The following is a 15,122-nucleotide window of genomic DNA, read 5'->3' as shown; positions in this document are numbered from 1 at the left end:
TATACTATTTTATTCTGAAAAGCTCGTACCGGTAAGCTGCTCTTGTTCTCGCTAGCTAGCGGAACACAGGTCTGCTGCTATCTGTCAACAATCTAGGCATAGCTGATACTGAAGTCCGTGTGGCCCTTTGTCGTCTGCTTCTTTCAGGTATTTAACATTTAGTCTTTTTGCTGGATAACTTGTGTGAGATTTCCCCTCGACTGAACGATCGAAGCTGGCTCGGGGAGCCGGCTGGTTTTTAATTTCACTAACGATACTTAATGCATGGTTAGCTACAGCCTCCGTGTTCAGGACGTCGGGGGAACAAAGTTGCCACCGTTGGTTGAACTTCTCAGTTTCTGTTAATAATTCACAAAAAGCATTTACATCATAGTCAACAATACACCTTAGCGATGTCAAAGTCGAAACCTTTACTCTTTAACAGGTTGGTGTCTGAAGTTGTCCTGGCAACAGATCTCTTGTCGGCTAACCGCTGCTAACTGACAGATCGAGCTATCAAGCTACAGTTGCTCTCGGCAGATAGCATGAAACACGTCGACTCTTTGACAACTCCACTGTCTGACACACAAAACATCCTCTTATCAAACCATATTAACGTACACTGTCTAGCATTTAAATCAGCATCTTGTCCTAGTGAGGGATATTGTCAAAGATTAGCAGAGTAGGTTTAGCGATACTTAATTTAGCCGTGCTGTCCGTCATGTATACGGTGGTTTCCCGAAATAGCTCGAAGATTAAAACCAGACAACTAGATGTCTTAACAGTTTGAGAGACACGTTACTGTTTAGAGCTGGCAAATAATACATTGTATACAGTCTAATGTGTGCACAGTTTGTGCAATAGCGTAGTCACCTGAAATACTTAGCTTAGCTTTACTTATTGTGGAGATAAATAAGCTGTCATACAAACTTTACTTCACTTAAAGTACGTATGAGTACGTACTGTGATATTTTATTCAGATAGCCTCTTCTATCCACGCTTGTCATTGTATTGTTTCTAAAGTCAGGCTGCATTTTCCACTGACTGTAGCAACCTAATAGCCTAATCACTCCTTAAGTAGGTTACCTGCATAGAGTGTCCGTGTTTACACCTGATGTTGTTGTTGTTGTTGCAGGTCCTCAAACAAGGCTGCAGTGTTATGGATGAACCATGAAGGCCCAATTGCAAGTCACAGGTGAGTTGTGACAATATTTTAAGCATGTCTATCAACAAAAAAATTAATAAAGTTGTAATGTTCAGTCTGATTTGAATATGGGGATAGGGAAGTAACATGCTTTGGGTCGTTATGTTGCCTGCATACAATTTCACTGTGGTGTTTACTCCATTCTAGTTCTTTCAGCCAAGCTGAAGGAAAACAAAAAGAACTGGTTTGGTCCCAGTCCGTATGTCGAGGTAGCCGTGGATGGCCAGTCGAAGAAGACTGAGAAATGCAACAATACGCACAGTCCCAAATGGAAGCAGGCTCTCACAGTGTGAGTACAAATGTTGGATGATGTGTTAGTTCATTATATTATTCATTTTGAATTGACCCAGCATTGCGGGTCTGACCATCTGTATTTTAGTTTAGTGTAGAGTCTATGTTTGTTGTCTACATTATAGACATTTCAGGTGTTTTGTCCGGTGTTGACTTGTAACCTCTTCCACAGAATTGTGACTCCGGTCAGCAAGCTAATCTTTCGTGTTTGGAGCCACCAGACACTGAAAGCGGACATCCTTTTGGGAATGGCCACACTAGAGATCAGTGAGACCCTTAAGGCTAACGACTTGAAATGTGAGTTCATAAAACTATCTTTCTCCTTAAGTTAAAAATATTACATCCCAAGCTTTCCACTCACTTTTCCATTTAGTGGCAAAAGTCAATAGCACATTTGGTACAGTTTGTACTATCACTTGTCATTTCATCTTTGAATATGGAAAACACTTGTTGTCCAAGGAGCATCATGCGGAACTAATATTTCTATGCTTTGGGGGTTCATTCCCACAGAACACTGGTTGAGGTATTTAGGACAAAGTACCCACCACATGTCTTCTTTTATTTCAAGATAATAACAATATCCTTTGTAATCTCACTTTCAGTATTAATTTTGTGCTTTTATGTCGGTCAGCAGGCCTTTATATTTGGCAGATGTTGCACACACTGTGTGCACTGTACACATTTGTTGGGCACAAGTGCGTATCTGCCTGTGTTTGTTTTGAGAATGTTTTATTTGACCTCGATAAGCCTAACAACCAACATGCACACTTTCCATGGGATGCAGGCCTCACCTAAGCTTATGACCTTCTGCTCACTTAGAGTCTGTTTACAGCTTTATACAATGGCTCCCCTTAGACCTCAGCATGAGCAAACCATGTGACAAGTGAAAAGCCTGATCCATATTCAAAACAGCTGCTTGAATTTCATTTGCCAGTACTGAAGAAGACTCTTAAAAACTTCACTGTGGCCCCTCGAGGCTACAGTTGTTTCTCCACATGTAATTTACAGTACATGGTTTGGGCTGCCAGAGTAATTGACACTGTTGTTTTTAGTGCCCCATACTAATCACTTGCAGGCAAATACCTTGAGAATGAGATGATTATGAAGTAGGGCTGCAACAATTAGTTGATTAATCAGTTAGTCGATTTGCAACTATTTAGAACATTTTATGGACCAAACAACGAATCAGTTCATTGATACAATGGATTAATATTTAATACAGCTCCCTATGGAAAATGTTTCTTAATTTTAAATTTTATTGGGAAAAGTATGTTTTCAGTGGCAGGTTCTACTACCTCAGTGCATCCTTGGTATAACCTGTTTGCAGTTTGTTGTGATGTCAGTATCTAAGCACTTCTTTGACACAGTATTCTGTGCCTTCCCCAGTATCTGAGGTGGTGCAGACACTGCACCTGAGCTCTGACAGAGACCCCCGGGATATTGTTGGTGACTTGTCGGTCTGTCTGGACGGCATGCAGGTAGATGCAGAAACCTTTGCCTCGGCAGAGAGAGAACATGGTAAGGAACCACACACAGATGCAATACTATTATAGGTCGACCAGAGTAACAATTTGAGAGCACAAACAATGCGCAGATGTGCAAAACTCTGTTAATTTAGCTGTTACTAAGAGATTATTCCTTAATTCCTTAATTAATCTCTTCATAATTTCTCTCTCATTCTAGCTACAGTTTCAAATGGAAATGCAAGACAAAATGGAGACACTGGCAACAGGTTTAGTAAACTTTTTTTTCATCAGCCCATGCATGCGTTTTTATGCAAATCTTGGATTAGGGGTTCGGTGAGGATAAAACAAAGCATATTTCTTATGAAGTTTGTATGTTTACTTAAAAATTAAACCTGGTTTATCAATATTTTGATCCCCAGGTCAAGCAGAGACACATCTCCCTCTAGTGACTCAGACGAGTGGATTATTGTACCTAATGGTCATGCTGTCAATGGTAAGGGGTCTCCTTCCCAGTCTCCAGGGGGCTCCAATGCCTCACGTCCACCCAGACCAGCTCGACCTCCTCCTGCTACGCCTCGCAGACCAGCAGCCTCACCAAGTACGAAAATCACAAGTGGCATCTAAGACAATTAGCTCACATAGTTACACAAAATGTGTGTCAGAATATCATTTTTAGTATTTCAGTATTGTTGTGCGACAGAGATGCCCTGACCTACACATCAGAAAACATCTTTGTTTGATACAGATGACACCATAATCATTTGAATCTATTTGTCAAAGACAATAAGCGTAATAATAAAAATGAAAAAAAGATCACTCCTGCTAATATAAAAAATCATATTGCATATTGCAATCACAAATACATACTTTTTCAAAATTGTTTAGCATTTAATTTCTTTCATATACATATTACGGTATAATATTCATTCACATTTTTCTCAAGTTTTCTTCTCTGCCATCTCCCACTCTTCTCACCAGCCTCTACTAGCAGTTCCTCCCCCAGTGAGCTGAGTGAAGGTCCAGCTTCCGATGGCTCCTCTCAGGCGTCAGCTAGTGGGTGTTCAAATCAGCAGGATGTCTCAGGCACAGGAGCAGCGACTGCAGGTTCTTCACAGACAGCTAGTGGCCCCAAACTAGGGACATCTGCCTCAGTACCTCCGGCCACAACAACTCCCAGAATCACACCCATGAGCAACGGTCCATTACCACCAGGGTAAAAGTGCAAGCCACTACACTTCTTGGTCCTGCAAGTCTTTACTCTCTCTTTATGGCCACCACTGTATATATTGGAGTGCAGCTTTAGAAAAATGCATGTGTGTTGTTTGTTATTGTATTATGTAGCAAAGTTTGGAGTATTTTAAAGAATTTTGACAATCTGCGTGCTTTGCAGTTGACCTGTTTCCTGTGCTTTGTGTTTGCTCACTCATTTGTATCATCTCTGCAGATGGGAGCAAAGGGTGGACCAGAACGGACGGGTGTACTATGTGGATCACATTGAGAAAAGGACAACCTGGGACAGACCTGAGCCTCTGCCTACAGGGTACTGAAACACATGATTGATCTTTTATACTATGAATACTTCTTCTTGTTCTGCTCTTTTAGACTGATACATTTAATAACCACTGCAATCATTTTTGTTCATATTCTGTTTTTTAATTTAATGTCAGTAATGTTAAAATCCTAGAAGAGATGAAAACAACTTGTGTCTCTCTCTTTGGTGGAGCCGTTAGGGATGTCTGACATTTGGTGGACATTGTCAAGTCAGCGCTGCCTTCTTTTTTCTGTAGGTGGGAACGCAGGGTGGATCCGATGGGTAGAGTGTACTATGTGGACCACATAACCCGAACTACTACGTGGCAACGCCCCACGCAGGAGTCGGTGCGTAATTATGAGGAGTGGCAGCACCAACGCAGCCAATTGCAGGGAGCCATGCAGCAGTTTAACCAGAGATTCATTTATGGGGTGAGAACAGTCAACATTTCTTTGTTTGATTCCATCCAGACATGATTTATGACCTATAGAAATGCTCTGCTTGGATAATAATTTGTGTCTGTGGTTTTACTTCTTAAAATTCTTAAAATTACATCTATTATTGGACTCTAAATATGCACATATTGTTCAGTTTAACTGCTGAAAATAAGATGCGAAATACCTGACTTATAAGTCCACTTTCTGTATGTGTGCGACGGTTCAAGTTTTCACACCTCACTTGTGTAAGTTGCACAGTGGACATGGTCGGCTTCCAAGGTAGCTAGTTGATTTAGTGATGTCACAAAATCACATTTGTCTGTTTACGTGTGAAACGAAATTTAGGGTGAGTGAGAAATGTTCCACCTTTAGCAGATTAATGTGAAAACTGCCTTTTTAGTATTCAACTCACAACACAATAAGCAAAACACATTTTAGAGGGGAGGGAGACTTCAAAAAATTAAGTAGACTTTGAGAGAGACTTAGATTTTGAGAAATCACTCAACACACTATTTTTTTTTGTGGAGAATAACTATTATCAGAAGCTGTTATTGTTGGTGTTAAATATTTCAGAATATAATCCACGACCATTTTTGTTTTGCTCTTCAAAAACAGTGACCTTACTGAAGCAGAACTTAAACCCCAAATGATGATCTTTATGTTCCTGCTTTCAATCCGGTTTATTTCGTTTTACAAGCTGTACATGCGTTATAAAGGTCACACCCATTACGATTGTTTTGCTTGCTTGAAATTTACTTCTGAACATTCGCTAATTTATCTCACAATAAAAATGAAATAAGGCCATAACCAACTTGCTACAGGTTTGACAGGTTTGTTTGTGTGTAACATCTACATCGCTTGCCAGTCTTTTTGAATCTAATTTGGCTCTCAGGTTTGAAATAGATTTGAATAAAGTTGACTGTGCATGTCCCTGTATGACCCTAATGATGGATACCTATGACTAACATGCTATAAATCACATGGTTTAAGAGCTTCAAAATGTTAACACCTAGTTGGAACAGAGAACTAAAAAAAATACACTTCTTATCAAGGTAGTTACATTTTTAGATCTTTGACATTTTAGATTTGATAAACTGTCTATTCTGTCTCTTCAGCTCCAAGACCAGTTGGCAGCCACGGCCAATAAGGAGTTTGACCCACTTGGACCTCTGCCACATGGTTGGGGTAAATGTCGCTTCAGCATTTATTTTAGCTTTTTTAGTGAGACTTTAGAAAAAAAAAAGATAAACATATGTTTTTACTGACTGTTGCTGTGATATTAGTAGAAATGCATGAAAGTAAATTGATATTAAATTATTAAAAACTTTTTTTTGCATGTCAGAGAAGAGAACAGACACCAACGGCAGAGTGTATTTTGTTCATCACCCGACTCGTACGACACAGTGGGAGGACCCCAGGACACAAGGGTGAGTGCGTGTGTGTTGCCATATGATTCCTAACCCTTGATACTGTCATACCTTTTTGTTATACAGAGTATCTAAGATTTTAGCCAAACTCGGCTGTACTTCTGTTTTATCGTCTGTAAGAGGCGCTAATGTGTCAGCTGTGTGTCAACTTGCACAGCGTGAGAAAAACTGGCGTTAGGGGTAAAGTATGGAGAATAGAGTGACACATATTTGGTCCTTCTTTTAGACTTAATTAACAATTAACAACCTTAGGTAGGGAATTATTTCTCTCTGCCCTGGGACAAAAATAAAAGCCTCAATATATACAAACATTGTTTTGTATGGGACTTTTTGCCTTAAACTGTGTCTGCACTCATAATGCATTCATAATAAACTGCTACTGATTGGGAAGTCGTGTGTGCAAAAAGGGAAGTGCATCTGATTAATGACTCTTTTGTGTCACTAGTTAATGACTGTGAAGGAATATGGAAGAAGTTACGTTAAAAATATATTTTGTCTGATTTATAGTCCTGTTTGTAGCTACTGTATATAATCCTTCTGACTCATTAAGTTATGTAATGCTTCTTTATTCTGATTTGAAAAGAATACAAACCTTTGTTGATTATCAAAAGTATGGCATTTCCAAGATCTTTAATTATTATATACTGTAAATATATGTCATATAAATGTCAGTCAAATGTCTTGCGACCCTGTTTATATCAAGAAAAATCTTGTCAAGTAAAAAAGATAAGTAATTGTTCTTCAAGTCAATCATTTAATATCTGGAAGGAATGCTCAAATGTAGCATGCATTATATAATCTCTGCTTTTTTTTTATGTATACATAAATTATTGTTAGTGTGCATTTCTCTTGTTTTCACTGGAAACATACATTTTTTTTTTTTTGCATTTTTTGTGTGTGTGTATCTATTGATGTTTTTTAACAGTTGGTTTGTCTTTGCTTTGATCAGGCTGCTGAATGATAAGCCCCTGCCAGAAGGTTGGGAGATGAGGTTCACTGTGGATGGTATTCCCTATTTTGTAGACCACAACCGGAGAACCACAACCTACATCGACCCACGCACAGGGAAATCCTCACTGTAAGTTTTTGTTTGTTCCTCTCAAGGCGTGGACGGACACACACAACATATGAATACATTATCTAAATTAGCTTGTTGAGTCAGCAACAGGTTTTTCTGATCTTTTCCACAGTGAGAATGGACCACAGATAACCTATGTCAGGGACTTCAAAGCCAAAGTGCAATACTTCAGGTTCTGGTGTCAGGTAAGTGCTGCACAACAAGTGTTGAAATGTTCTGTTATCTCCCATGATAAAATCTTTATCTCTCTCATAAGTACATATAGTTAATGTTCACTGGTGTACAGTGAAGTGGAATTAGTGTAAGTAAGTATTTGTATTGTTTTTGTTTCTCCCCTCAGCAATTGTCGATGCCTCAACACATTAAGATTACTGTCTCCCGCAAAACCTTGTTTGAGGACTCGTTTCAACAGGTGATCATTTAAATACAGCGTTGTCTTCTTCTTTTTTTGTTCTGTTTAACGGTGTTCTTTTGTTAGTGTTTGAGGTGTGTAACTGTACTTCTTTGTCTGCATTCAAAGATCATGAGTTTCCACCCACAAGATCTGAGGCGACGACTGTGGATTATTTTCCCTGGAGAGGAAGGTTTGGACTACGGAGGTGTGGCCAGGTAATTTCAACTGATTTGCATAGTTGACTCGTGACATGTGTTTTGTTTGAATTTGTACTTTGTACTACTTTTTTTTACACACCCTTGCCTAAAACTCCTAACTGGTTGCTCAACCGGTTGGTAATTGTCCTCTGTGATTTCTAGGGAATGGTTCTTCTTGCTCTCCCATGAGGTACTGAACCCCATGTACTGTTTGTTTGAGTACGCTGGCAAGGACAACTACTGTCTGCAGATCAACCCTGCCTCCTACATCAACCCTGATCACCTCAAGTACTTCAAGTTCATAGGACGTTTCATTGCCATGGTACATGTTCAATAGTATCTGAACTGAAGTTAATTTCATACTCCTGATCAGATCTCAAATGTGAAATTCAAATGACAATGACTGTCTTCCATTGTTCCTTTCTAGGCCTTGTTCCATGGCAAATTCATTGACACAGGTTTCTCACTGCCCTTCTACAAGCGTATTCTGAACAAACCTCTGGCTCTCAAAGACCTGGAGTCCATAGATCCAGAGTTTTACAACTCACTCATCTGGATCAAGTAGGTCTGGGCATACAAACCTTTAATGTGTGACTTGGTGGGTGGGTAGCTGATGGACCTGTACATAATATGGTGTCGATGGGGAAGGTTTGCATGATTGGATGGGCGGATAAGAATGTTTGTTACTTCAGATACTGTGGTGGTCCTTTGCTGTGCTGTTTTTAATACTCAGTTAGGCTGTAACTCTTGTACTTGTGACACTTTGGAGGCGTTAAAAGAATGGCTTATTTGCTTTCTCTCAGGAGTTACATTAGAAGAATGATAGCAGGGTTATCTGCCAGACTATTTCTTGGCCCGAACAAGTTGCCAGGTAACAAGCAGAGAATGGTGCTGGCCAAGAAATAGTCTGGCACCCAGTAAAATGTTGTTTTTTTATTTTTAACACTTCTTTTACTCTTTTTAAACAATTGAGTTGTAACATATTAATCAATAGTTTTAGAGGCCCAGTTGTTTTCCTCTTCATATCTGGTTCTGCAAAAACAAGAATAAGTATATTTCACAAAACGTCAAACTCTCCTTTAAGGCTAGTTCATTTTTTCATACATACAGTATAGGGTTATGTGCGACTTGGGTTAAAATGGAGATTTAAGCATTCTGAATTCAGCTGACATGCCAATGGAACCACTCAGCCACTCAGACAAAGGCTGCCAGACAGTTCACAAGGTCACATATATAGCCTTTTCAAGCAAAATTGTCACAGTATTACCATCTCCAGAGGAAGGTGAGATGACATGCATAAATGAATCTAATCAAACACCATACTCGGTTATATAACCAGGCACTGCAGAGTGCTTATGGTTGTGGGGTGATGTGACAGTGTGCCAGAAAAGGTCTCTATGTTCCCTCAAATACATTTTTATGAAAAAATACAGGAGAAAAAAAAACAAATTCAGATGGATGGTAAACAATGTAAATGTCAAAGTACATAGGCATTATTCTCTTTTACTGTGTGTATTGTGATCCAGATAAAGATGCAGAAAAATGTCCTCTTTTTGATGAAAAGACGAATATGTAGCCTAGTGGACGGATGTGCTCTCTGATTGCTTTCCAGCATTGTTATTTTAACCGTGTTAATAATGATAATGACTCTCTGGCCTACAGGGATAATAACATAGAAGAGTGTGGTCTGGAGATGTTCTTCTCAGTTGACAAGGAGATTCTGGGGGAGGTCACCACCCACGAGCTGAAAGCAGATGGAGGGAACATCCAAGTAACTGAGGAAAACAAGGAGGAATACATCAGGTACAGCTGCATCTTCTGCTGCATCTTCAACCACAACACATTTATATTCCCCTTTTACATCAAGCACATCGCACACAACATGACGATTTAACACCTATTTAACAACCATAAATCTTCACACTTTCAGCACATTTTATTTAATTCATTTCATTATGTTTCTCTTCATATCTCTTCATGTAGGTTGGTTGCAGAGTGGAGGCTGTCAAGAGGAGTGGAGGAGCAGACTCAAGCATTCTTTGAAGGCTTCAATGAAGTTTTGCCCCAGCAATACCTTCAATACTTTGATGCTAAAGAATTAGAGGTACATTCATTACCACCTTTACCAGAACAGGAAATATTGATGTTTGGGGGAATGTTTATTCTGCAGTGAAAAGTCTTCCAAATTTCAGTGTGCTGTCTACAAATGTGAGATCTTGCTTCCTTTTTACCTGTAGGTGATGCTCTGTGGGATGCAGGAGATAGACCTGGTGGACTGGCAGAGAAACACAATCTACAGGCATTATGCCCGAAGTAGCAAACAGATCCTCTGGTTCTGGCAGGTCGGTACACACTGAATCACAGTCAGTTTCTCATTCATCCGTTCTCACTTGGCTGTACATACTACAGTAGATTAATACTGCACAATAGGTGTTCAGTTGAATTTTCCTTGACCTCATGATTCAAACTTTGTTATCGGTTCATCTTTTGCTCTTGTATCCGAGACAGACAGTGAGTCACTGGGTTTAAAAAGCAAAGAGAAACTTGTGACTTTAGGGAGTATTACGTATTATTAAAATTCCCCTGCAGCACGAAAGAAAAGTACGCCATGTTTATGAGATGTCTAACGCAGAATGATCTGTTGACAGTTTGTTAAGGAGATGGACAACGAAAAGAGGATGAGACTGCTGCAGTTTGTCACAGGAACCTGTCGTCTTCCTGTGGGTGGCTTCGCTGACCTGATGGGTATGCAAAAAAGACACATATACACATCCACACACTGTATGCCACGACCGGAATTGACTTCTTGATTTAATCGTCTTTATGCTTGTCATTGACTAATATAGGGAGCAACGGCCCCCAGAAATTCTGCATTGAGAAAGTGGGCAAAGAAAACTGGCTTCCACGAAGCCACACATGGTAAGACCAGTTATTCTACTTTCATAAAAGTCTTCAGGTGTGCCGATGAAAGGTCAGGTGTCTTATCAAAGTCAATGCAGGATTAAACTTTCAAGACCAAACCCTCTAGGTCACTTCTGAATCAAACAGTGACCAGCCTTCCATTATTTGGCATCAGAAGCTACATTAATAGTATGTAGGAATGCTTTGTTGGTGTTCCTCTAGAACAAAGCATTTCTTTTATCAGCACTTATGTGAAACTTAATTCAGTAAGCATAATATATTGTCTTTGTGCAAAGTAAAAATGTTGGATATTACACATTAAATCTAACATATTTCTGTGAAGAGTCATCTAGTGTTTGTCTCTTTTCTCCGTGTAGCTTTAATCGCCTGGACCTCCCTCCATACAAGAGCTACGAGCAGCTGAAGGAGAAGCTCATGTTTGCTATAGAAGAGACGGAAGGGTTTGGACAGGAGTAATGCAACAAGAGCAAGAGCTGCGGGATGGAATGATGGAGTAGTGAGGGCTTTGAGGAGCCATATCCATTTCAGACAAGAGCACTTTTCAACAGAGTCTCCTTGCAGCCAGGAGCTGCTTATAAACTGGTAGATGGACGTACAAGTCTTTATTTTCTGTCACATTATCATATGTAGGAAACAACTGCCCCCCCCCCTTAAGCTGTTTAGTCATAAAATTAATTTATCCCACAAGAGAACTGTGAACCCTCCTCACCCTGTTTTACTTCAGTTCCACCCTAATCCAGCTCTGTCACTTACCCCTGCTCTCGGGCCCATTCATAATGTGATGGAGGCAGCAGAGACGCCTTTCTTGCCCCGTCATGTCTGCACTCGCTGTATGTTGCGCAAGTGCAGTTTCTACACGTACATCTGTGAATCTGTGCAGTAGTAACTTCTTAAGAGCCGTCTTGTCGGGTCTATGCACTAGAATGAATAATTTCAGAGGAGAGAACCATATTTGTGCATTTTGACCTAAAATAAAAAAAAGCTTCATATCTAAAAGCAACATCAGAGGCACATATATGGTTTCAGATTTAACTTTTATTTTTCTTTTATTCTAAGGATGAATGTTTTTTTTTTGTTGTTGTTTTTTTCTAACAACTGACAGGACTGACTCCCTGCAGCACATACGCAGTTCCTTTAATAACTTTAATAATATGATCATGCTAATTGAAATGGTAATTTCTCTTGGGTTGATTTTTCTTAACTTTCTAATGAGTTGAAACTTTGAACTAGTTTGCACATAGTTATGTGAGCAGTAAGATGGTCGTGATTGTTCTTAAGAGAGGTTGTATTTTTATGTGCAATAGTTTTGTAGAAAACATTTTTGCCAATAATAGAGCCAAGCAGTGATTTGTTTGATCATTTTACACTTTGGTAAGTCTCAGAATTTACTATTGATTTAAATTGTCATTATGAAGTAGAGAATATATGGTGAAACTGGTTTGGTTGTGATTTGATTTGACAAACTCCGCCTTCCCTAAATGGTCTGCGCTGTAGAGAAAATCAGCCTCTTTGACCTTGGGTGGTCACTTCTTTTTCCAGTCAGGGAGACTGAGAAGTCTTTTCTTGCTAATTATGAGTTATTACTAATGAAGTGGAAGCATTAGGATGTGTTGTGTAACAGAGAACAATGACATAATGACTGAATAATTCCCACTGAATGGTAGCCAACTCTCTGGTATGTGTCCAGAATTTAAGTATTATCCTAGATCATTTATGAAGATGCTGAATCCTAACTGTTTAATGTGTTAAGTGACTAATGCAGTTTATGTACATATACTTGCAAGGTAGAAAACCTGTTTAATATCTTTCACCCAAGCAGTGGACACCTTTTGAGTTGCAGACAGAAGTTGAAAATTAAGATTTGAGCTAATGAGATAGAAAGTGGCCCTAGTTTTATAGGGTGTTCAGATTTGTACAGTAATAGTGTATTTCATGTCTTTTCCAAAAAATATCGCCGCTAACGTCAAACTTAAGGTTTCTTTTTAGTATCAGGTAGAATATAAGAAAATGACTATGGAACCAGTTTACCAAAGGATTATATTTAATTATTTTTTGTAAACTATTTGACTTAAGTCACCAATCAGTTTTTAACACCCAGTAAATTATGACACATGATGTTTTTAACGCTGAGTAACTGTCCAATCATCAAGCTGCGTGTGTACGTGTGGTATGATTTTGATGTCACAGATTTCTTAACTACAAATTCTGTTTTAGCAAGTTCCCTTTAATTTCCCCCGAGAAATGCAAAATGATGTATCCATGAATATTGCTTATGAATTATTCCATGTGTGAACCATGTGACTGTATGTCATTTCATAATCTCAATGCTGATACTTAAAAAACAAACAAACAAAAAAAAACGCGCTGGTTGTTCTCAATGACTTAAGCTCTCTCTCTCACTAACCTGACAGCGTATAACTAACCCTCAGTCAATACCATTTACTGCTCACTTATACTTCATTGTGTCAAATGTTTCACATTATCTCATATTTTCCATCTTATTGGCGGTAATTTAATACATGCACACCCACAAATGTCGGTATGGTGGTCTGCAGACTTGTGAAGAGATTATAAAAAGGAGAAACTGAAAAAAGAAAAGAATCTTAAAAAAAGGTTTTGTGAATAAAATGTTGACTGTTGAATATTTTAACAGATTACAACTTCTAATATAGCACCTTGACACTCCAAACTAGTTAAGCTGGTTGAATTAACCACTTCACTGTTTAATCTCTGCTGTGTTCCAGCTCACGGGGAACTTAAATGTATAGAAATATGCAAAGTAGTGTTTTAGTTGTACTGATTGCATTGTAAATCATGTTGATAGTGTAATCACTGTTTTCTTTTTCTTTTTTTTCTTTTTTTTGAGGCTCTAACTTTTTTGATAAGTAGAGGTCATTGGTTGAATACTATTTATTTCAAGGATGCAGTTTCATGTAACAGTGGACTGGATTGATTGAGAAAAAAAGTAATAAAATGAATATAACAAAGGCTTTTGCAGGACAGGTGTTAATTATTATCGCTGAAACACATTTGTTGACAACACAGTTTATTACTTTTGTTTATTAATTCTAAATAAACAAGGAAACAGTTGTCGAACTCTTAAAGTCTGTGTGCCACTGAAATAATATTATCCTTTATATTAATTTCAGAATTAGAAACATTTAAATTTCATTTGACAGTTATAGTTACTGAAAGAATGTGACTATAGAACATGATGCAAGTTTCTTAAACTGCTCACACATTAAAGAAACGCTAAACTCTCTTAAATGATGACCTCCTGTAATACAAATCCTAAAGGTTGTGCCACCTGAAAGTACTTCTGACTAAAGACTAGTCATTAGTCTTGTATAATTCTTCTGAAAAGTGTAACTCATTATATCTATAGGCTGCTCATTTAGCCAAAGCTAAATGACTCATCCGATTCCCAGATTCACTCACAATTCTGGTTTTAAGCATTACTTAAGATTACTATCTTCATTTTACTGTATTCTTAAATAAAAAATGAAGACATATTATATATACATCAAAGTTGTATAATAGTTACTGCACTTCATACAGTAGGATGTAGGCTCTATCTTTTTTTTTTTTTTTAATAAGTGGAAGTGAATAGTTGATTTGAAAGGAACACAAAAGTGAGGGGCCACCTGCCAAGTGTTGCAAAAAATGTCACTCCAACATTTGTCCCATTTGTTTACAATGTCACTCACACAGTTCATTACTTTGTACAAAGCAGTAACAAACAAATTACAGCTGGTGCTTAGACAGCTCACAGACACTTCGCATCAGTTTAGAAAATCTATTTTGTGTGTTGTTTTATTTCACCTCATTAAATGAAGGTGTTTAAATTAGATTTGTCTGCATTCTTCATATGATGCATCCACCCTCACATTGTGTAATATACAAGAGCTAAATTATGCAACTAGCAGAGTTTCCTAATATGATAGTCTGGTGTGTAGCTTTACCCCAGAACAGACAGAATCAGAAATACTTTAATAATTTATTTTTTGTTACAATACTCCAGTATACAAACAAACAAACACAACATATGTAAACAAGTAACCATCTAGTACACAACAAACACCAGTTTTTACAGTCTCACCGGCTTATATTCCATAGGTTTTAGGATGGGGGCACTGTTTAAGTAAAAAATATGTTCATTATATATATATAATATAATATATATATATTATAATATA

The 15,122-nt window shown here is 38.2% G+C and overlaps 1 protein-coding gene across 1 annotated transcript; it reads left to right on the top strand.

Annotated features, from left to right (window-relative positions):
• The first annotated feature begins 20 nt into the window (after positions 1-20).
• itcha (itchy E3 ubiquitin protein ligase a) lies at positions 21-13,916 on the top strand. The gene is made up of 24 exons (XM_010734735.3): positions 21-147; positions 1,115-1,174; positions 1,331-1,472; positions 1,647-1,771; positions 2,861-2,992; positions 3,158-3,206; positions 3,360-3,538; positions 3,919-4,153; positions 4,385-4,480; positions 4,728-4,902; positions 6,024-6,093; positions 6,251-6,335; positions 7,285-7,413; positions 7,526-7,598; positions 7,754-7,825; positions 7,934-8,022; positions 8,167-8,326; positions 8,432-8,565; positions 9,667-9,807; positions 9,988-10,108; positions 10,242-10,346; positions 10,653-10,749; positions 10,851-10,923; positions 11,283-13,916. The coding sequence occupies exons 2-24, from the start codon at positions 1,150-1,152 to the stop codon at positions 11,380-11,382; spliced, it is 2,607 nt and encodes an 868-aa protein (XP_010733037.1). The 5' UTR covers positions 21-147; positions 1,115-1,149; the 3' UTR covers positions 11,383-13,916.
• The last annotated feature ends 1,206 nt before the right edge of the window (positions 13,917-15,122 follow it).

The sequence above is a fragment of the Larimichthys crocea genome, chromosome VI (assembly GCF_000972845.2).
Source record: "Larimichthys crocea isolate SSNF chromosome VI, L_crocea_2.0, whole genome shotgun sequence".
In the NCBI taxonomy this organism is placed as follows: domain Eukaryota; kingdom Metazoa; phylum Chordata; class Actinopteri; family Sciaenidae; genus Larimichthys; species Larimichthys crocea.
This window is presented reverse-complemented; position numbering and strand designations above follow the sequence as displayed.